The sequence below is a fragment of the Anopheles moucheti genome, chromosome 3 (assembly GCF_943734755.1).
Source record: "Anopheles moucheti chromosome 3, idAnoMoucSN_F20_07, whole genome shotgun sequence".
NCBI lineage: Eukaryota > Metazoa > Arthropoda > Insecta > Diptera > Culicidae > Anopheles > Anopheles moucheti.
The window spans coordinates 75,235,143-75,258,647 of NC_069141.1; the positions used below are offsets into that span (position 1 = coordinate 75,235,143).

At 43.3% G+C, this 23,505-nt stretch overlaps 1 protein-coding gene across 1 annotated transcript; it reads left to right on the forward strand.

The window, feature by feature from the left end:
- The first annotated feature begins 281 nt into the window (after positions 1 to 281).
- Positions 282 to 5,740, forward strand: LOC128303632 (uncharacterized). The gene is made up of 4 exons (XM_053040641.1): positions 282 to 456; positions 4,610 to 4,893; positions 4,978 to 5,131; positions 5,200 to 5,740. Exons 2-4 carry the CDS (start codon positions 4,651 to 4,653, stop codon positions 5,298 to 5,300), a joined length of 498 nt encoding a protein of 165 aa, XP_052896601.1. The 5' UTR covers positions 282 to 456; positions 4,610 to 4,650; the 3' UTR covers positions 5,301 to 5,740.
- Positions 5,741 to 23,505: the final 17,765 nt, after the last annotated feature.

Genomic DNA, 23,505 nt, shown 5'->3' on the forward strand with positions numbered 1-23,505 from the left:
GCAGAAAAGAGGGACAGAGAGACCAAAAGACCGAGAGAGAGAGCGCACTGTGAATCATTCATGACACCGAACGCCAATACGTACGCCTATGATGGGGGTGATCACGTTACGCAGCGTTACTATGGTTTTGCCCCATTCATTTCCCAACCAACACAACCAAACCAGTTTGTGGGAAGCATCTGTCGAGTGAGATCTAACCTTTTCGGTAGCGGGGTAGCGGGGTTTGCGGTTAACACGCGCTAACCGCACAGTGACATAAGCTCCGCACGCAAAACCGACGACGGTGCCCCGCATAGACGGCGCGCATCTCGTTCCGTTGACGGTGGCAGTCGCAAACGAGCATTAACGCGGTTTGGATGCTGGCTGGCTGGAACCGTTCGGACGCGTACGTAGCTTAAGCTGTGAAGTGTGCGAGTGTGCGAGTGGTTGTGTTATTTTGCCCTTTTGCAAGCCCGAGTAAGTTGTCACCGCGGAGCAACGGGTGTCCTAGGTTTCGAGAATCATAATTAAACTAGGTCAATCCGCGTCGGCGTTGACGAGATTCAATCAAAGTGTGTCAGACAGTGTGCATCATGTCGCCCCGAGGGTGGCCAACGCCTGCGTAAAAGCAAGAGACGGCAAGAGAAACATAAACGCAACCTGGTTAGCTTTCCGTGGGGCGTGTTGATATGGAATTTACAAACGGTTCAAGTGTTTTGATAAGCGATGTACGAAATCGAATCGAATCTATTGCGTTGATGTTAACTCGGGGGGTGATTCGTGTGTATCACGAACGTGTAGCCCAAAAATGATCGTTCTTTCCGATCATTCTCACTCACTCGCACGATCGCGCTCCCGGGTACCGCCGCACATGGGGTGGTGATCATGTTTTATTTTTAGCCCAAAAGCAATGGAAGCAGTGCGAAACGATGGGGTAAAAAATGCGTTTTTGGGTAATTCTCGCTTCACTAGTCGAGTTTTACGCTCCGATGTTGCAGTACGGCTAGGGTGAGGTTTAAAAATTACACCTTTTGCTAGCAGCCGTTCCATCAGCCGAGACGCCAAGTAGGAATGCATTCATGGTAGCATGGTAGGGCAAGACACCAACACCAACACGAGATTCAAAGCCAAAAAAGCGCAAGCTGCATCGATACGAATGTGCGAGCAACATAAGCAACCAAATAAACCTAAGTTTGTCGCATAAAATACGCATCGCGATAAACATAAAGCAGAATGCCAAAAGAACCACAATGAGTGGTGACGCATCTAGCAGGCCGAGTGTGTTGAGTTTGGAGAAAAAGAAACCGTCGAGTGCGCGCTACAGGTGTTGGTGAATGCCGCCGTGTGCCCCCAAACCCATTGGTGTGCGCGTGGTGGTGAGCGCGACACACCACAAAAACCACCCCCAAAACAGTGGCCGGTCGCGGCTGATCTTGAAATAGTTGTTTATATTTCACCGCGAGAGTGTGGGTTGCGAGCGGATGGGTGAGAGTTTCTGCGGCCATCAGCGGACAAATTAGGTCGGACAGATCGTGGTGGGGTGGAGCTGCTTTTGGAGGCCACAATCCGGAAAAGAGTGCAAAAGCGAAGCCGCATTTCTTTAGAACTTGGTTTTTTGTTGCGTTTGCGTGAGAATGATGATGTTGCTTTCGTTAGGGTAGGGTGGCTTTTTCTTTTTGCTTTGCTTTGATTGCGCAGGGTAATAAAATGAGATGTTTTGAATTGAATGCTTCATTTTGATGTGAAATTGTTTTCCTTCTTCTCGCTTTCTATTAGCAAGTGGTTAATTAGCAATTTTATTTACTCTTATCTTTCACGTTTGATTAGCTTGTTAGCGTTGTGTTCCAGTTGATTCGCAAACAAGTTAGTCAGTAATTGATAACATGCGCGATTAAATTTAATCGCTTGGGAGAATATACACTTGAAAATGTTCTTTTGATGTGCCCTTCTTCTTCATCTTCATTTTCTTCTTCTTCTTCTTCTTCTTCTTCTTCTGCTTCTTCTTTCTTTTATTCTTGGTATAACGACCTACTAGATCATGTTTGTCATTTCTGGCTTACTAGATTTATTTTACCATGCAGTTGGTTAGTCAATTCTCCCATACGGAGGATTGGTCCGCATGGGATTTTAGACCAATCCTGTCGTGTGAAGGTAAAGGTGTCGCACCACTACCACCAATATACCACCACAATCTGAATTTTCCCATTTTTTTTCTTATAAAACCAAACGAATTAAAGCAATAATTCAATTGACCCAAAGCAAAAAAAAGACTCAGAATAATCAGAACCAGCTCCCCAAGGATTTACACAAGATACTCTAAATCATTTGATTGCCACGCTTTTCCATGGTCCCCCATAGCTGGCCATAAAACGTTCATCCAATGTAGCATGCGAGTAAATTAATTATATCACCACTACCACTCACCGGTAATTGCCACGTCCAGCATTCCGGGCCGAGGCTAATTTCCAAACACCCCGTTCCGGAGAAGGAATTGAATTTGCCTGGAATGTAATAAAAACGTTCCAGTCGGATCGATTTACGGTTTTGGACTAAGATTAACCCGGCTAATGCCCGCTGTGATGTCATCGACTTTGAGATTAATCGGTGGAAAAGGAGTAACAAAAGGACAAAGAATTTTTTGTAAAATTTTCTATTAAAGCGGTAGTTTGGCAGTAGAGATGAAGGAATTAATTAACCTATCCTATTTTGAACTGTCAAATGCTGTCAAACTTTAAGTTTGCATCGTGTAGTTTACTCATTTACTGAATAAATTTAGTCACAATTATATTATGCCGCTGAGTTCATAAATTAAACTCAGCTTACAGGTGGAACGACCGATTTGCATCGGTTGTGTCATTGAAAGTTTTTCAAGCCCCTATGATTGTTGTGATAACATAAAAGTTTGCTTCTTGTAAGGAAAGCATAGAAAGCAAATAAAAATAGGAAACAAATAATGAAAGAGATGAAGTACGCAAAAGTTCCATTCTGTGCTGCGTAGCACCTCCGTATGCGCTTGGCGGTTGCCGTACTAATTTAGTCAAGTGCTACTTCATCATTAATATTTGCTGCAATGTGCACGTGTTCTCGACTAAATTACTCGCGGTTATGCGCATTTTTGTGTGATTCCAATATCGTTCTTGTTGGTGCCCGGGGCGTAACTTTTTCGCTCCGGAGACTTTGAAGTATTTGTGTGTTGTTTTTAAGTGTTGTTGGTTGCCTTTCAAGAATCCCCGTGCGGCTACCGTACCGTGGGGCTGCGTTGCCCTTTTGCCGTGCATTGCATGAAGCGCAGCATATTTAATGATGGTAAAGCGTGGTAAAATAGATAAGAGACAACCGGTTCTGTTATGCATTTTGTGGTGCGCGTTGGTTGTTGCGACGTAATTAGCGTATGGGGAAAATTTGTTGCCACGTAGGATTACTGATACGTTTGCTGGAGGAGCGAGTGACATTAGGGGTTAAGACAATAATGACCCATGCATTAGCTGTCCTCCGCTGGAACGTACGTAAAGCTTTGCTGCACTGTGGGCATCGCACTAAGCACGTGTTTTGAGTGCATGTGTGGTTCCTGCATGAAATTTTTATCATTTATTGGGGAACTAATTTCGTCTCCATCTGCGTTTAGTTTAGCGTTTTGGTTACTCGAAACTTTGCAGAACACGTTAGTAAACTAATTAATCGTCGAAGAGACGGAATAAACTTCGAGATATCTATATTCTAGTCTCTATAATATTACAACCAACCATTAACTAATTAAACGTCGTATATTCGCCGTCGTGCTCTCAAGGAAGCTTTAAGAGCTCTTTTAGGCTTTCAGAATACTTCAAAAACAGCTATGTTCTGTGCTTATGTAGAAGAGCTCCTTTTAAGATTGAGGATTTTCTGTCATGAATTTCACGATGTATGATGATATGCAAGCCTTAGTTCTGCCGAACATGTCAATGCCATCTTCAGCACAATTCAATAACTTGCCGAACAAGTCAATTATATGCTCCAACAAAACAACATCTCGCTCAACTTGTCAAGATCGCTATTAGCTTGTCAAGATCAGATATTTTAGGGCTGTAATTAGATTAAAAAAGTGCCAAAAAGGAGGCTTAGTACCTAAAACATATTACTACTTGAAGGTTACAAGAGTAGTCAGTGCTTCCATAAGTTATTATAGTCTAGATACGAATTTTAGGAGGAAACGTCTAGTTAGGTGTTCTATATTTTAGTTGAGATTGACTCTTTGACTTTTGGTGAGTTTTTTTTCGAGAGGAAATGCTACATTCGGATTCCATGGGACGTTAAAGAAGCTAATGAAAAACATTCCTGGGGAGCTTCTCAGTTTTGTCGACAGATTCCTTGAATTCCTTGAATCCTTGAGATTTCCTCGTCTATTTGTTCATTTCTAAGACCGTGTGTTTCAAAAATAATGGTGTTAAAATATTTCATTGTTTTATTTTATTACTGTTTCATCTTCATCTTCATTATCTTCAATTGTGAATATTGAAAACCGTCGTTACACTTAAGAGAAAATCACATTGAAGAACTGCATGCATTTATTGGCATTTTTATATCAATACTTCGTTCCTTAAAACCAAAACTGTATTAAATTCTTATAAAATTTCTATTGTTTTCCTTTCAGCAACTGATTCGTAGCTTGCTGTAATAGCTCAATCATTCACAATGGCACAACCGCTGGTCAATTCCTGCTGCCGGTGCTACTCGCTCCGCAGTGGATCTATCGCGACCGGCATCGTCGGCATACTGCTGTCGATCATCTCCATCATACTGATCTTCACCGTGCGGATCGACTTCAAAACCATCCTGATGGACTGGCTGCCCCAGAACGTGGTGAAAATCATCTACGCGCTGAACCTGGTCATGACCATCTTGATCTCGCTGCTGATGATCATGGGCGTGATGAAGGTGAGTGTGTGATGGCCGTGCTGGCGGCAATGCTGATTGGATTAAGCTGGATGACTCGTGTGTTTCGGGTGTTTTCATTTGCAGAAAAACCATTTCTTCATGATGCCGTGGGTCGTGCTGGGGCTGATGCTTGCGATTGGGCTGCTCATTAGCGTGATTTACAATGCGGTCGTTTACTTCATCGATGGCTACATTTTGGGTGGTTCGCTTTGGCTTGCGATTGGGTTGCTTGCTGTTGGTAAGTTACCGGAGCTGCTCACCCTGCCCTATTCGAATTTTAATATTTCTTTTTGTCCTTCTTTTCAGTTATATACGTGTACCTGTGGATCGTAGTGTATAGTTACTTTGTGTCGTTGAAAAATGAAAACGATCGTGGCCGTTACTCGAAGCAACCGTATCGCCGATAGATGCAACCCAGTTTGTTTGCTGCTGAAACGCATCACAAATCGCCATCCATCTTTTAATCGTTGTACTTGAGTTTTCCCCCCTTTTATTAATGTTTAATCAATAATAGTTTGCTGTAGTAGCACAATCAGATTGTGCACTGTTAGTCATTACTGTACATAATTAGGATGATAGTAGTTCTAAACGAACAAACAAAACAAAAATATAGTAACAAGAAGGAAACTAAATTTGTGAAGCAAAGTGGAACAAAAAGCAAAAACAATGATAGAATGACAAGTGCTTAACCACTACTGCTGTGTTTTTTTAAGCGTGTGCGTTAACGCTGGAGAGAACTAACTTATTTACACTTACACACATTTTTGCTGTTTAAATATTTCTTTTTTTTATTGACTGACAAACTCTCGGTGTACTCATTAAATATGGTTAACAACTGACTTACTGACATACGGCATCGTTCCCTCAGTCCCTCTACAGTGATGACACCACCAGGAAGGATTATGTTTTGGTCGGTGCTGCCCGGTTGAATGGTTGTTTAATTAAATTCAGTACAATCCGCCTCGCTTAATGACACTGGCCGGGTCCTCGGGGTCTTCATCCCTTCTGTCGTGTGTTGTTCGTTGAATAAAAGCGTCACATCCTTCGATGTGTGCAGGTGAAATATTGAAGCCGGCTAAAGTAGTAGGCACTGGCGCGCCGTTCGCTTTGCCTGCTAACGACGTCGCAAACGTCGAAAGAAAGCAGCCGTTGCTGCGATGTTGTTGGTGACGATGTTGAACCAGCGTGGAGATGAAAATAAAAATATAAATCCACATTCAAGAAACGATGAAAGCACTGGGCAGTGTAGCATAAAAGCACAAGGGAAGGGAGAAAAGTTGTACCGGAAGGCTGAAGCCGTGTGTAATCGGTTCGTTATGTTTGTTGTAAAAATATCTTCGTCACGTGGAAAGGGAATGGTGGCCACGGTGAGAGGTGGCGTACCTGAAGGATAGAAACTTGCGATGAGCCTACGGCGGTGGTGTTCATCGCGGTTAGGCCATAGTTGTGCCGTGGGGGAAAGGATCGATAAAGCTCCTGGTATCAAGGGCAAGTTAAGGTAAAGATGGTCCACACACTGGGATGGTGACTGATGGCAAAGGGGAATCCTCGGAGTCCTGTGCGAGACAGCGGCCGGGATGATAGTATGATGAATATTATGTTAGGGGTGGTCCTGATCAGCTCACATAAATGGGGCGGGTAAGGTGTGTGTAATTTATGTGAGCTTGCTGCAGAGTAGATTTTTTTTTCACTCTCTCTCTCCCTCTCTCTCTCTCTCTCTCTCTCTCTCTCTCGCTGTCGCTCTTTTTGCTGGGTGTTTCATTTGTTTGTTTGTTGAAGCATCGAAAGCCAGCGTTAGCCTTTAATGCAAACGTTGCGTCGCAGGGCTCCAAGCGACAAGGCCCTGTCGGTGTCTTCATCTGCAGATCGCTGACATTACTTCAAAGCAAACACGAAAATTGTTTAAATACACCCGTGGACGTGGCACAAACGGGGGGAGGGCCAAGCTGATCTTTGAAGTTTTCGGATGCAAACGAACGAACGCACCCGACGTTCGTTGTATTTTGTACATCTCGTATATCCCCTTTCTTTTGATTTGCCGTGCGACATGAACGATCCTGGATGTAGATGGCTGATGAAGTGCCATTTAGCTTATTAATTCTTATTGATTTCAGTCAAACCAGCTAAACCGAACCAGGACGGGCCTTGGATATCGTTTCCGATTTGCTGTTCTGACAGACGAAGTTCGACAGGCTTCAGGAAGACTGTTTGCACTAAGTTTGTGTGCTACAAGCAGAGGAGTGTTTGACGAAGTGAGTTGAAGTGTTTCAAATTTCATTGTGATTTAGCAAGTCGTCGGGCAAAGCACCAGCAACTGTTGTGGTTAGCAGTTCTTGCGGTCATGTGGCACGAATTTTCCTTTGATCAATCGATGGTGTACCGTGGTCGTGATTGTGCTTTGCCTAAAGAGATGTTGCACTTTAATAGTAGCATTAAGTGTGTCAATTTCCAGTAGATTGCGTCTGTTTTATTTTATTTTTAAATAGTTTTTAAAAAAATTTCTTCAAATATATACAGGAATACGATTGTACTGATTGCGTAAGTTGCAACACCTTGAATGGGAATTGCTGGAAGTGAACTTTGTGGTTTTGGATGTGGCCTTTATGCGGTAAGCGGTAACTTCACGCAAGCATACGGCTCTGTGTGTTATGTAGATGATTGATGGTTTGTCGGCGTCTGATGCTGTTCGAATGTGGGAACTGTGGAGTGCTTCTAGACGAGAAAAATCCTTCCACCCAATGTTGTGGTTCAGTGGTTCACGACTTACTATTGCTACGGATTCTGCTTCTCCGGCCCAGCTTGCCTGTTGTGTTGTAACTGGCTGAACAGCTTGTAACGATTTTGACAACGAAATCGGACGCAAACCCGGTAGCGAATGATTTGGTGGAATAATTCGAACTGACTTTCCTTTAGCATCGTAATCCGTTCGCTGCTTGCTGACTGGAAGGATTGTGAGTTTGGCAGCTGTGGTTTGATTCGTGGCGTACAGTAGTTCATCGTTGGAGGATGCCAAGAAAGGGGTGTGGTATGGCTGTTACACAGGTCAGTTGAGCCTTAGCGGAATTGATTTGTTGCGTGATCGCCATTTTTTGCGTGTTGCTGAATCTGATTTAGAAGGTGGATGTGCTTACAATAATTGCCTATGCTGGAATATCGTGAGCTGTTGGTAGATTTATTGGCAATCGGTGGTAATTATATCACAAAGGGGAAGTACACACAAAAACACGAATTAGGTATAATCAAAACATGCCTAGTATGAAACAACATACTATGATTATTTATATAGTTAATCCGGTCTCAAAGATCTCCATTACAAAGGCCGTCACAAACGCTATATGAAAGCTTATTGAAGAACTAAAACTAATAGACGACCATAACGACATAGATAACGGTAATACTAATGGACAAGCGATTGAAATAAATAATGTACAATATCCGAAGACTTCCTCACAACAAAATAAATTGGGGGAAAATTTTAAAATATGCGGGTATCAAACACCCTTAAGCTGGGAGCCATCATTAAAGTTCTTGATGAAAAGGAATGGATTTGTTCTTCCAAAAAGTAAGTCTAACGACAAGAAAAAATTAGCAATCAATATATTTGAACACTATTTCAGAAGGTAAATACTGTGTAGGACTCTGTGGAAATGATTTAAAAATTGTCCCTCCAGCAGGATGTTAATGACCCACGCAGTCAACCTTCCTTACGCCATTGATTTTCCTCAAATTTAAGAATTCTTGGGTACGATGCCTAACCGTGCAATTAGACGGTGACAATGGTCTCGGAGACTTTTTCTTCGAGACTTTTAAAAGTAGCTCAATCCTGCAAAAAAAAACTACGTTTCTTCGAGACATTTCTGCGCTCATTTTAACTTTTAAATCATTTGTACGGTAATGGAGGAGACTCTTGCAAAAAAAAAATATATAGGAATTTTCTACGGAATTCATTAACTATCGATTCCAATACACACCTGCAAAGGTTCGGAATAATTTCAAACTCATTGCGCGCGAATTTGGTAAAGTACTGGGCGCCTCCATTTAAGAGATTTATTGTTTATTTCAACTGTAGAAGCAACAAATAAAATATGGTAAAACCAAGTTTAATTGTTTAAGTTTTGCAAAAAAAAAAGCTCACGGGATCACGGGAGACACGGGATTCAACCCCGCACTGAGTGAGTGAGACCCGCACTGGTGTTGAAAAATGGAAAAATGTCCATCATGATCTGTCATGAATGAAACATTTTTGTCCATATTAAACTTGAACTTAAAACATTTTAGCACAACTCTGAAAGCTGAGCGCAGTGCATAAAGATAAACAGTAGATGAAACGTTAGTCTTTATTTTTAAATTCCTCCGAAAGGGCCTCCGAATTATTACACTTGATTGAAACTACACTTCCATTGAACCAATTGTACTTTAACAATTGAGTCGATTGGTATGTTGAACATATTGTTTTTATTGGTTGTTGTTATGCAAAACATACAGCTATTCCACTGTGGGTTTGATTGAATTCATACCGGAAATCAGAAACAATGCACACGCGTAATGGCACCCGGTCAATACGTGGAACGCCTAATGTGTACATCAATCAACTTCCCTTCGCAATGGACGCGTTGATGTGGCCGAGCTTTTGATGTTCCACCCCACCCGGTACCACGGTATTACACGCCGGGTGTCAAGATGTCAATCACGGTCAACGGTTGGAATGGTGTTTCCGTTCCGATTGCGCAGCAAAGTTGAACCGTGTATTGTCCAGGAATGGTTGAATTTTCATCGGATTGTCGGATGTCCTGGTTCAAGATGGAGTCACCGGCAGTGCGGAGCGATTCCGGGTTACTTTGATGCTGCTGTTTGATTTGAATCGAACGTTACGTAGGGTAAAGTTTAAACTACGCTCCAGTACAGATAGCTGTAATATTAATTTCACCGAATTGCCAAAGATGATAAGACAACGATGCAAAAGAACGTGTCCCGGGCTGCCTCCGTATCGGGACGCTTTCTTCTACAAAGCGTGGCACTTTGAGAACGGTTCGTGAGGTCTTCTTTTCGCGCTTCGGTGCCCATTATCGGTCAAATGAACTCGTGCCGAATGAAGCCTTAAGATTGACGGTTGCTACGAGTAAAAAAGTGTAGCAAAAGAGTGAAAATCGATCGTTTCGATAAGTTGCTCCAGTTGTACCGGAGGCACTCTTGTTGCGTCCACGTAGAACAAGTATTTTTTGTGTGTACGTTTTCTGGCAACAGCAAAAAGACAAAAACAAAAAAATGGTTGAGAAACAGAAAAAAAGAAACACAAACATAAGATGATGAAAAGCACTTGGCAATATAAGCGCCATTTTTTGAAAGTGTTCAATAGAGGAGAGAAGCGAAAGGATTCGAACTAGGGTAAAGTGAAGTAAGGAATCCTAGCAAATGAAGTAATCGGCATCAATTTCCTTTTTTTCATTAGCCAGCAAATCAATAAATAATTACGGTTGGTATGAAGCTCCCAGTTGTGATGATAGAATACGAATATTATATCGAGGCGAAATGGGTGTAGAATGTTTACCAAAAGTGAAGACTAAATAACGTTTCATTTTGTATGGTACATAACTACTAACAAATGCATTTGAGTAAAACTTGATGAAATCGAAACGAAAAAGATTATTGATTCGAAATTTGGTCCACGGTATTTATTACTCTTCAATAGTTTTCTTGCAACTACCGCTTACAGCACGGTTCGAAACTCTTGCATTGACCGTGCAGGAAATGCATCGCCAAGCGAAAGTAACGATCGCTTCACAAAGCTTACAATTTAAATAACACTCTCAGCACCGCGCTGTAACTGGGACGATGAACATTCTTTTCATCGTCAACGCTGCGTCATAACTTTGCCACCACCCTGCCGCCGGAAGAAGTTGTTGCCCCATTGACGAAGTCCGAGCCGATGAAGCGGGGTTTTGGGCGCAAAGTTATGCAAAGCAAGTATCGCTAAAAGAGGTAACGCTTTGGTGAACTTTATTTACCAGTCGGGATACTGGCACCGGCAAAAGTTTGCGCACAACGTGTGCAGAGATTGGGGGTGGGAGGGTTGCTGTGAGAGGGGGGGGGGGGGGGGGGGGGGCAGCAAGTGTTACACTTGTTACGGAAGTGTTACAGCTCGATAAGTAATTATGTTATGGTACTGATGGTACGTTGTAAAGTTTTGCGTCAGTAAGTAAAGGGGAATGGACTTTACGGGCACACCAATATACCCGTTACCGAATAAAATATTTATAGTGTTATTATTTTGTTAGCTAGTAGCAGTTACAACTGTTGTATCTGTCGTTTTTTTTTAATTACATACTTCAATACTTGTTTGTTATACTGTGCAGTTTAACAGAAGTATCTAACACGACTATACTGCTAGCGCAAAGTATATGGTTTAACGTAATTGAGTTGACTCAGGTGTTGGATAATAGAGCTGAAACTGAAGAAGGCTAAATATAGCATACTTGTACAAACACATTTTGCTATTCTTCTTTTCAGGAATGGTGGTCATGACGACCAATTTGAACTTATGTTTACCATGTAACCGACTGATGAATCGTAGTAGCACTTGTTTGTCTTGAGATGGGATTTTAACTACGACCTTTGGTGTTTGGGAGTTATACGAGTCCGAAAATACAGCAGGTAACACCTGCAGGCTTCTAATAGGCATCGGATGTTGACTTACTTGGTTGGATATCAGATTGTAAGAGAACTTTTGTATTTTCTTCTTATCGCTTCGTACTGCATAAGGTCTAAGTGTTCTAACTCTGGAAATATCCACGCATCTCGAAATTCCGCGTAAGCCGAATCCTGGAGCAATTATACTTCAAAGTCACAGCGTTGACTTTCTTCTATGAATTTAATTTATACCGCAAATCCGGCCATTTTTAGAACGAATACGTTGAAATAAGTTAAAAATAAATGTTTTATACGGCGAAGGAAGGTTTCTTTGTACCAAATTTTCACCTTGTTGCTTAGATTTTGTGACATAAATTAATCTCAGCTGTCAAATTTCGAAAGACTGACTTTGGATATATCGTCCTGAACGGTCGAAACGTCAAAATGCATACCAAAACAAACTGATTTAAGCCATTATAAACTCCAACATTGAGGGGTTTTTTTTCACGAACAAGAAATGACGATAATAATTTATGGAAAACACATAATGCTACCAAATTTTATTAAAAGTTTCACATATCATTGTTTTCATAATTGAATGGATACATTTACCCATGTAGCATTTTCCGTGAATGCGGATTCCAGGTATTATCATTACCAAGCGTGTTGAATACCAATCGCTTGAATGAAAGGTTAATTGATGTTTAATTGAGTTGAACATTTTTTCCCTCATTAAATAAATGTTAATTTTCTGTTACTCAAACTAACTAGTGAATGTTTGGACCAAACAATGGAGCAAAAAGGGTGGAATTTCATCACAGCATGGTGAGGTTTTTTTTTGACAGCGTGACACTTAATAAAAATCCATTTTGCTCTCAATTAAATTAAACCACTTCACAAACATTGAGCTAAGAAGCCAATCGTACTTCGTCCGGTACGTTGAACCCCAATCCGGCAGAGTTCCAGCAAAAGTAAGTGCACATATAGATGGTCCCGGACATGGTTGGTTGTGTTTCCTGTCGGCAAATGTGGACAAATCTCCCGCCGAGTTCGGTGGATACAGCGCAAAGTGATTTTGTAGCGTTAATCGATTGTAGCTGAATGCTTTCTTCGCTGTCGGTGCTTCCAACTGTACTCGAAAGGCATGTCTGTTAAGGCAGCCTCACGCAAGAAGCAGATCAAGAGAGTGATACAAAAAAAGAAAACAAGCAAACCCGTATCCGGTCCCGGGCACGTTGTCTACGGGCATTTCACCAGTACCAGTGGGAGAGAACCCACGGAGCCGGTCGGTGTTAAAGTTGGAAGAAATTGTTTTCCTGGTTAGGTTTCGATTGAAGTGCTTCCGGTGGTGGTGTACGGCCCCGAGGGCAGTCGCATCTTCGCAATGTGAGTCAATTGGGTAGCAGCTTTTCATCGACAAGCAAGCAATCGACGTAAGACGACGACGACCATTTGCCATCAAATTAAGTTCAATACGGCCAGCAGCGGACACGTTCAGGTCGCATTTCAAACGAACGTCCCGGTTCCATGACAACTCCCGGTACAAACTTCATTCCGCACGCTGCCGAGGACCCCACCCGGCCAGGGCTCACCGTGAAAGGGAGTAGATGAATATACAATCTAAAACAGGGGAATGATAGTACGGTGAACGGATTTTTCTGTATGGTTCAGCATTTATTCTGTCCAGCGTACAATTGCTTCGTGTATTGCATTCCATAAAAACGCGGAGAATTTTTGATATCATTCGAAATGAGCGACTGAGACGGAAGGGACCGACACGGGACAGTGGAGCTAAGACGCTTGCCCGGGGTTTTGTGAATATATGCGCGTAAAGTAGAGCGGCTGGGAAGCAGCCTCGGTGGCTGCTCACGGTGTACAATAAAGGGGGCTTTGTTAGGCAGCATCCAGCCTCAACGGGTGTAGCCGACTGAAAAGAAGCCACGCAAGTCATCTTTTACGCTGGAGTGCGCCCTGAACACGGGTAGGGCAAGCAAGCAGCCAGCGGTGGTCGTCGTGGTCTAGTAAGCAGTCATTATCCATGCATTTCGGTCTGCGTCGGTCCTGGCGGTGCGTTGCCTCGTCCATCCCAGGACCGGCCGCTTCACCTCGGCTTGCTGGAGTTCAAAATTCTTTCTTGCCACATGCCGATTCGACACGATACGGCGAAAGCAGCCTGTGCGGAAGTACGGCGGGCTGTGTAGTAATTTGAGCGTATGCCAAGAACAAGCCACGGGAAGCAAAAACAAGCTCCAGACAGCATACGAACGGTATTCCTTTGAACAGGGCTAGTAGTACTCCATTTCCCGGTGCGGCTCCGCAGTTCGAACGATTCGTTTGTGTTCGTTTCATTGCTTTTGGGTGTCGGTCGTAAAATTACAACTCCAGCACAAACAGGCCGTACAAACACGCCCGGAGTAACACGGCGATCCCCAAAACGGTTCCCCGATCCGAATACGGTACGGTGCGGTGGCATGCGGGCCTAGGGTAGTGTGCATTGCGCAAGGATACGTTGCCGGGATGGCTCGGAATTTTCCCCTCCGCACGGTTGTAACGTTAGGTGGGGAATGTTCGGGTGAGCTACGAATCAGGTTACGAGCGGAATTTAGGTTACAACTACACCTGTTACCGTCACTTTTGCCGAAACGTTACCGTTCGTTTATCATTGCTTCTTTTGAACGAATTGTTTTTTTTTTGCAAAATATTTTAAAATTTGGTTGAAAATGGATTTAATTCAATAATGTTTTTATTGAATAAGTTGCCTGTGATGTGGAATAAATGAAGCACAGAAAAAAAGTCGACTCTGTAACATTGAAGTACAAACGAAATTACTCGTGGATTATAGCAATTCGCTATAATAGTGTATCCCTAGCACTAAATGTAATTTTGAAACAGTGATGCTATAAAAATGAACCTGTTAATTATTTATTTTATAGTACAACGAAAATAGACAAAGAAAAACAAGATAGGGCTTAAGGGTGGTTCTCTTTCTATTCATTCAATTAAACGTTCCGTTTATAGTGTTGTATTAACGCGTCACAAACACCTATACGTTTTATAGCGAGGGGGGTGAATTTTGATATTTATCTGCATGTTTTGCGATATACAACTTGACGTACTGTTAATCCTGACGCTGCTGTTTATTCTCCGCTTGATGATAGTTTCTTTCAATAATTTGCTATAATAACATACATTTTATTAGTTATGCTGTAAAATAAAATATTGCTTAGCATATTGTACTGTTGTGAATAACTTTTCTTAATAAAATTCTATTTTATAGCGTAACTTAGCATTTTTAACTGGTTACTCACCGGTTCTGCTAGTTCAACTGTAATATAATTTTAGTGAACGTTTGGTTTATAATATTTAGTTGACGTGTTGTTCATCATCTTTTTCGGATTTTTTCTATAAAATCGTTTGCAATTAATTTAAATGTGAAACTTGGTGTGTGTTGGTTAATTTCTTATTTTCTCTTGCTTATTATTGGAATGCTTATTTAATGAAAATATATTTTATGCAGCATTTATAGTACCTAACCAAACTATACGATAGAAAGCAAATGAAAATTAAATCAACATAAAAATGATGTAAATATTGAAATTCTAACCCCAAAACAAGCTTCAACATTTCAGGCGCGCAGTGTACGTACTGTGTTGATACATCCCTGTCACCCCTGTCGGCCGAACGCGTCATCCGTCGTTACCATGGTGATCGCTTCGGCATTACCGTTTGTAGTAAAGCACGACACGACGAGCCAGGCCGGTGGACACAGCGTGCATTCGGCTAAGTGGTTCGGCAAACCGGGCTTTCCCCCCCACCCGGTTCCGAAAGGACGAACAGACAGAGCGCGCTCGCTCGGGGTAAACCAGCACACCGGATGCGATGGGTTTACAGCGTCCGTGCAGTGGTTCGCCTCGGCAGAGCATCAAACAACATTGCCACGGGCAGTAAGCGATTCGGGCTAGCGCAGTGTGCATGTGTTGCGGTGTAGCGTTGTGCGTCCGCGTCCGGCAGAACCAGTCAGGCCAACCAGGCAAGGCGGGTTAGGTGTGTGTTTTTGTGTCTGTTCGTTTCTGTAGGATCTTCCCCTTTGAACGGTGTTGCTTGCGGCCGTACACTGAACTTTGCAAGAATCGGAAACCCCCCCCCCCCCGTCCACGCCGGGGTAGTTGTTCACCGCAACCCCCCCCCCCCCCCCCCCCCCCCCCCTGTCCCCCTTCGAGGGAGGGACGGTTTCGATCGCTCAGAGACGCCAACGGGAAACAAAGGAACAGCGTGCTCGGTGGGTTTCCTGTTGGATTTTTGTTTTGTGACCAAGGGTTCCCAAGCGCTCCGTCGTGTTGGAATGCTCTGAGAAGGTTTTTGTGCTTCTTGTTGTTGTTGTTATCTTTTCTCTCGCTTTTCGGCATTCAAATCGTCCTCATTTGCAGACGGCCAACCGGACGGGCCCTGTTTCGGGCTCGGTGTTTTTTTTTGGGGGTAAATTACGACGTTCTGCACAGAACTGCAGCGCCTTCAGTGTACTGTACCGCTGTGTGTTGTGTAACGTGTCCATATTTGGGCAGCGCGGACACACATTGCGGACACCTGCGTCGTTGCGTGTGTCTGGAGTCTGTTGGACCAATTTTTGGGCCTGTGTTTGGTGTGTGTTTGTTTTTTTTTTGTTCTTCATCGTTCTCTTACGCGCTGGCAGTGTTTATCGATGCGGTACCGACCCATACACACACGGTAAATTACGACAAAGTGACAAAGTGAGCATTGGCCGGGTGTAGTGTTAGTCGTCATCGTCGTTCGCACACCGCGTGCCCATCGGTCCGAACGGTATTTCGCGGTGCAACACCTTGGTGCAGAACAAAAATCCATGACCCCTTCCCCCCCAGTGCTGGCAGAATGTTGGCAGGCGTAGACGACCGGTGCGATACCGACGTGTGTAGCGGGTGTGTGTTCCGTGGTTTGGTGGTTTAGCTTAGCTATTTGTTTGCTGCTATTTTCTCGTGCATTCATCCATTCCTTCATCTTTCGTGCTTGCGTGTGTGTTGCGTGATCATCAGTGTGGTGTGTGTGTGTGTGTGAGTACTAAATTACAAAAGGGCTGCAAGTGGAATTTAGTCGTACAGCGTGCAACAGCGTGTGATAAAGAGGCAGAGTGGCAACAGCAAAAAAAAAATAGAGGAGTGCCACAGCACTCTAGACAACAAGTGGAGGCCCGTAGATTACAAATAAGACCGCCAGCAAACACGGCACAGCCGTCACCATCAGCGAAGGTGCGTGTTCCAAAGCAGGGGATTGAAGGCAGCGGCGTATGTGTGTGCGTGCGTGTGGCTAGATAGTCCCCCCCCTTTTACGTTGCCATCCTCGGCATGGCGAAGAGTAGCACTCACCACTTCCCGGAATAACTCTTCGCAAACCGTACACACGGGGGAGGAAATTAATCTCGTCGTACAAGGAAAAGCCGCACGAGGCCCGATGTGCTTTAACGAGTTGTGATTGGAAACCAATTAAGGGATGCCGTGGTAGCCGCAGAGGGGGAGGGGGGAGGGGGGAACCGGGTATGGCCGGGTGAATGCCTTGGAGAATCGAGCGCTTAACCACAATTTCATCCGGGTTGCACAGATTTATACACATTCTGTGGGTAGTGCACGGCACGGAACCCGAGTAGGCTGCGGCGATCGGTTGCGGACGTGCCCAGCCAATCGGGATGGGAAGAAGAATCCAGATAGCGATATCGCCGCGAACTGTTCGATGAAATTTATTACGACCCGAACATTGTGGTTGCAGGCAAAGGCACAGAAAGCAACAGCAGCAGCAAAAAACAAAAACGACCCAGGTGGCTTGGGGTTTAATTTTTTGTCATTGCAGTTGAGCTGCCGCGTGTTTGGAGAATATCGACAAGTCGTTTTGGGTGAAGCAAAAAAAAAACAAACCCCACAGAGAGAAAGATGAAATCACAAGAGACACTCTTGTGACGATCGATCGGTGGTGTGGAAACAAAACTCACCAAAAGCAATCTTCAAACTGCTTTTTTCCTGCTTTCGGTCAGCGCCAAATAGGTGGTGGTGGTCGAACGCGGTGGCGTGGGAATTGAAGTACATCTTGAACATTTGATTGAATCCATCAAGACGACAAACACGGGCTGCAAAGCCAAGTGTGACTAAAGCAAGAAGAAGAAAAAAAGAAACGCAAAACTAGCGATTGCGCTAATGCGTTTGCCATTTGGAAAGCAATTTTCATTTCTAATAGACTGTGAACGGTGCGCAGGAATGTGACATTCTATTGACACCGTTGTTATGTCTGCCCCACGGGGACATCGCTAGCGAAGAGTTTTATTTTTTCTGCTGTTGCTGCTGCTGCAAAAGTCCGTCAGTCGTTGAGTGCGACGGTGCACGAACGTTTCCGGGCGACAGTTTGGCTTTTTTTATTTGATGGAGGCGCCTGGTACGTGTTGCCATGCGTTAGGCTGCGTACGTGGCGGTTCATCTTTCCGTTTGGCAGTTTGCCGCAGCCGCATCTATCGAATGGCAAAAACGAAACAAAACGGACCGTAAAAAACTGTGCACGCTACAGACGCTACCACCGCCACTGCGCCCATTATCGTAAGCGATGTTAAGCGGTGTTGTGTGGCGGTAGCTTAAGTGTGGCGGTATCACGCTCTAGATGCTCTCGGGTCAACCGTACCAGCAACGATGCCAGCGGCACCAGCATCTCCCCATTGGTTTTGCCCCCAGCTGTAACATCAATTTGGCTCGTTGCGCGTTAGTTTGGAGCAACCACAGCCAAGGGGTGGCTGAGCGTATAATGCAGACAACAAAGAACATGCGGTTAAGCTTAGCCGAAACGCTGTTGCATTAACGGGATGAAGTTCGGCCCCTCGATGCAGTATTATTTCACGCCAAATAAGTCCCGTTCTGGTTGCTCCCGGGAGGGTATCGGGGGGGGCCAAGTAACAGCGTCGTAGTGCAAAAAGAAGCAAAACCGACCGGGCACACTCCATCCGGCCGGCAAATGTGGGTCATCATTAGACATTCATAGATTGGAATCGATTTGGGTGGGATCATGAATATGGTGGTCTTAGGCGAGCATATCGATGGGGAGGAAGATTTCTTTTTGCCAACGGATTTTCAATACAAGTGCAGGGGGTTCATCCACTTTTTTTTAATGCAAAAAGATTAAGTTAAATGTATTCTAAGAAATATAGTACGATGAACGTGTGGGACCAAATGCGGGGAGCTTTTCCCTGACGTCAGTTCCATATCCCGAGCATCAATGAAATGGCTTATGCCGTATACATAACCAGCAGGATTAACGTTGATAAGATTGTTTATATAGTAGATCTTTTAGGGATGCAAGTATTTTTGGGTTTGCTTAAGCATCGGAAGGGAATAACATTCGTTAAATAAGCATGTGGGGTGCCTTTGGATATACTCCAGTAGGTACTTAACAATGGTGGGTTGTAATGCGCTTAGAGCGATGTAAGGCTTTGTCTTTATAAATTTTTCTCCTAATGAAACCATTTCACGAATGATACGAAATATTTTGTTTCTGTGCAAAAAGATAAAACGATTTTGACGCTGCCATTATTCCAGCCATTACAGTGTATGATACTCGAGCCTAAACCCCCTTACTTATCGCTAAGTAATACATTCCTTAGCTTTGTTTCTTTTTTGTCTAATAAACATTAAACACTTTATATCCACTTAATGAAGGATTTTTTTTTATGCTTGGAACTTGGAAACACTTTTATGCATGGGAACTTCACCACCCGGTGCTGTATTTTTCCGACAAGGAACATCCCTTTCGGCCTATCTTTTCTTGTGAAAGATCGCTTTTTTGCCGTTGTATGGCTGCTGGGAAGGCCTACTAGGGCTGAAAGTTTATATTAGCAAGAAAAGATTCTGTAACTCGTACCGTTTCATTGTAAAGCAAAATCAACATTTACCACACCTTATTAATATGCAATGTAATCAAGTGGATATGAATGAATATGAAATATATTCTGCTTAGGCCGTACTAAAGAAAAACCAGTTCACTAATTCAGTGACTTAATTACATACTAATTAATTTATTTATGTATTTGCGTGTGGGTGTGTGTGTGTGTTTTCCGTGTAACGGAAGGCACTTTAGTGAATGTTGTAGGATGGCAGTCCTACCTGACCTGGCAGTCTATGTGGGTGATCTGCAACGATTTTACAATCTGATTCGTCTAGTGTCATCCTAATGTGTGCTTAATTTGTTGGAAGACAGTGAAGTTAATATTCCGCACATAATGCGTGGTCCGAAATCTTTATGAACCTTGCTTTTGGGTGGTTAAGTGGAGCTATAAACATTCTAAATCATACAACGTTTTCGTTGCAGTAGTTGGGAGAGGATTTGCTTTCGTTAAGGTTATAACCTTCTAGGTTCATAAACCCTTCAGTGAATCTGTTTATCAATGTTGACTCTTGACCCTGGATTGATTGAACGACTTCAAACCTGTGACCATCATCATCATCATCATCATAATCATCACCCCTACGTTTGGTAGTATTGTGTTGGCACCATTTTGGTTTCTGGGTCATTAATCTCCAACTTGCCTAGATATTGAGTGACATACAAAACTCCGGGATCCCTTGAAATGGGAACCACTGTTTTGTGTCCAGCACCTTGAGGACAAATGGTGGCCATCTTTTTTTTAAAGAATCCTCTGCGAGATGGAAGGATTGAGCAATATTATATGACTATTTGATTGGTAAAGAAAAATAGTCGATGTCGGTGTTTTGTTCGTTAACCTGATCGCTTAATAATTTATCGGAGTAATTCTAAACTCTGAAGGAGTTTCGACAATTTGCTTTTTATAAATGATTAACCAAAGTATTAAAAGTTATAAATTCTATTCTCGGCAAATTGTAACTATTACTAAACAAACTTTCTAGGTAAGTCTGTGCTGTATGGAAATAGGAGTTTCAACCTGAGCCTCCCACCTTAACATTGGTGCCATTCATTTTTTCATAGTAATAATACATGGTAGTAGATCAGAAACACTAGACATCAATTGCTAGAAGCGACTGATGCAAGAACACACACAAGTTAATGCATCGTTAGCTTCAACTAAACTTGATCCTCAACGGTTCTAATCATTGATTACTGCTACTGTATTTTGGGTGGGATCAAATCAAGGTTGTTTATTGTGAGTTCTTACGCTGACCTAAATGTTGTGAATTATTGGAATGTTTCAAAAACAAGAGGTTAATATATTATAACGAGAAATGACTAATACTTTGAACCATAAAATTGTTACCCTACTTATAGTCTCAGTTGAAAATTACTGCGTCAAAAGGGCATGAGCTTTTTAAATAAACTTTACAATTTATACACAAAAACAAACATAAACATACGAATCATCGGTTCAGCAAAGAACTATTAGCTATAAAATTACTCTATCAAGACAACATTCAACATCGAACAGCAATCGGTTTAAGACGACTAGCGTGCTCTAACTTTTACATGGGAAACTTCTTTACTTGCTGTGAAGATATCAAATCAACATCATGAAGAAAAAAAATCCGCAGTGTTGCCATCGCATGCATGCACCCCTTTTTTTCTCCAACCAAAGCGATGACAAATTGCTTTCTTTCCCGACTTATCCGATGACTTAAATGTGTTCTGAAAAGTTTTCCGAATGCTTGGGGACATTCGTGAAGCTTTGTTTGCCTTTGTGTCGTGCGACGAATGTACGAAGGGGACGCAGGGACAACAGGCATTCGTTGGTTTGCTTTCGCACCGTTCCACACTCGAATGTTGTGTGGTACAATGATCTCAGGTGTGTAATAAAGAATAACAGCCCAGCATTAAATGGCCGGCCAGTTGCCGTAAGCAGAAGAAGATGTGGGAATGTCTAGATGAAGATAAAGAAACAGGAACGAGAAAGAAGGTACTGTATGGAATAAATTTGCTGCTGCTAAACATTCTGCTTGGCCGGATAATTCTTTGTCAACGAGAATGTTGCAATATGGCAGAAGAATTTCCTGCAAAAAAAAAAAGAAATAAAAATAAAAACCCGTCGGCAAACGGTGGACTGATGAATGTAAATTACTACATCTGTTTTTAACCGACCGGTGGCATGGCGAAGAGGCGCCGTCCGACTGCTACCAAGGACACGAAATTTAATGAACTAGCATGACACCAGCGTTCTCGTACGATGTGGCAGGCTTGCAGTTGTGTCGAGTGGAAACTCATTACCATTTACTAAATAAAAAAATATTACCCTGCCCTAACCGTGCCCGAAATGAATGCACGAGTCGTAGGATAGGGCGTAGGAAAATTTAAATTTTGCATCATGCTGATCGCACAGTAGAAGGCTCGTAATACTAGCCGAGCATTGCAAAAGATGATGGCAGGCGATAGTTACGGTAGCGAAGATGTTGCCTAGCGACGTATCATTTCGAAATGATCTATAAATACAAAGACCCCGATTGCTTTAATGGGGAATCTTTCATTGGAGTTTGACAGAACAACGAAACTGCCGATACATCGCAACGCTGCCTGTGCGTAACGCTTCCGAATAACACAGCCAACTTTCACTAACAACTTTTGGGTGATTTTCTTCCTTCCAAATCTTGCGCAAGATTGCGATTGGTGAAATTAAATTCTCAAATTCTCAAATAAGTTATTTACTTTGAATGCTCAATGTACTCTGGCAGTGTTTTTTTTTAAATATTTGCTTCGATTGTGCCCGCCCACTTAACATCGCGCTTCTCAGTAGGTGGATTACTTGGTGAAGTTTGAAAATATAAAAAAAAAAAACGTTAAAGGGAAGGAAAAAGATTGCCAACGGTAGCCATCATCAAAGTGGTGGAAAAATTGATTAGCAAGAAAGAAACATGGCGCGCACCTATAGCGCAACCAATCCGTCGGCCGGGTTTTAGCTTAACAGGGCGGAAAAACTTTGCTGCCGGAAAATGAAGAACGATTGTGCGCTGATGCTTTTGATGCGCTATGATTACATTGAGTGAGAGCTTACCATGCGAGAAAGTTTGCCCCACCGCTCTCCTCCGTTCGTTTTTGTGTGTCGAGACGCTGCAGGCCAAAAGTTTTGCTTTGCCCGACTGATACACGTCTTGTTGTTTTTAATTTGCACCGCAAAAAGGGTTTTCCGTAGCAATATTAAATAATACCGCCTTTGTGCGGGAGCGTTCGGCCGTGAGTGGCATTTCAACTTTCCCCCTCGGGGGGGTTGATCCGGTAGGGTGGGGTGACGAACGGTGTAATAAAAATAATGAATATTAAAGGACTCCCAACCGTCTGGCGTTTATCGATACGCGCGAGTAAGAGTGGCGTGCGCGGGTTGGCGAGGATCGGATCGGTCGGGTATGTGCACCCGGCTGGGCAGATTAGTTGCGCGTCTTGTGGTGATGGGTTCGCCGTACGGAAAGCTCCTTAAATAGCTTTTAGCATAAATTTGTAGCAAAAATAATTGGATAATGTTTGCACGAACCGGGGCAGCCATCTCGGGGGTACCAGCTCGCACACTGGTGCTTCCACGTTTCGGCGTAAAAGTTTTGCTGAGCAGCGAGCGCTAAAGCGCTTCCCATCCGTGGATGGTAATTGCGCATTCAGTTGTATCGCTTTGTGAGCCGTTGATTCGAATGGAACCTGTTCGGTATCGAACTGGCCAACTGTTCGGTATTCGGGGGAGAGGCCACATGCGGGCTGCCGTACGGCAATGTGTTTCTTACCGATTACACCGATCGGTACGTTTGTCGCTCGCAACGAAACGAAATAATTTCATCCGATTTGCTGATGCTTTCGAAAAATTCAATTACGTTCGATCCTTTTCGGCTGACTACTTGTGGAACGATTGTGTTTTTTTTTTCGATGAACCAGGGAGCTTTATCGCGTACTCACGCGATGCACACGAGATGCTGTGCCACCGATGAATTATTACACCGCACCGCAATGTTGCAAACAATGGCAATCGGCCACACTTCATTGCCCATTCCACGGACGGAGACA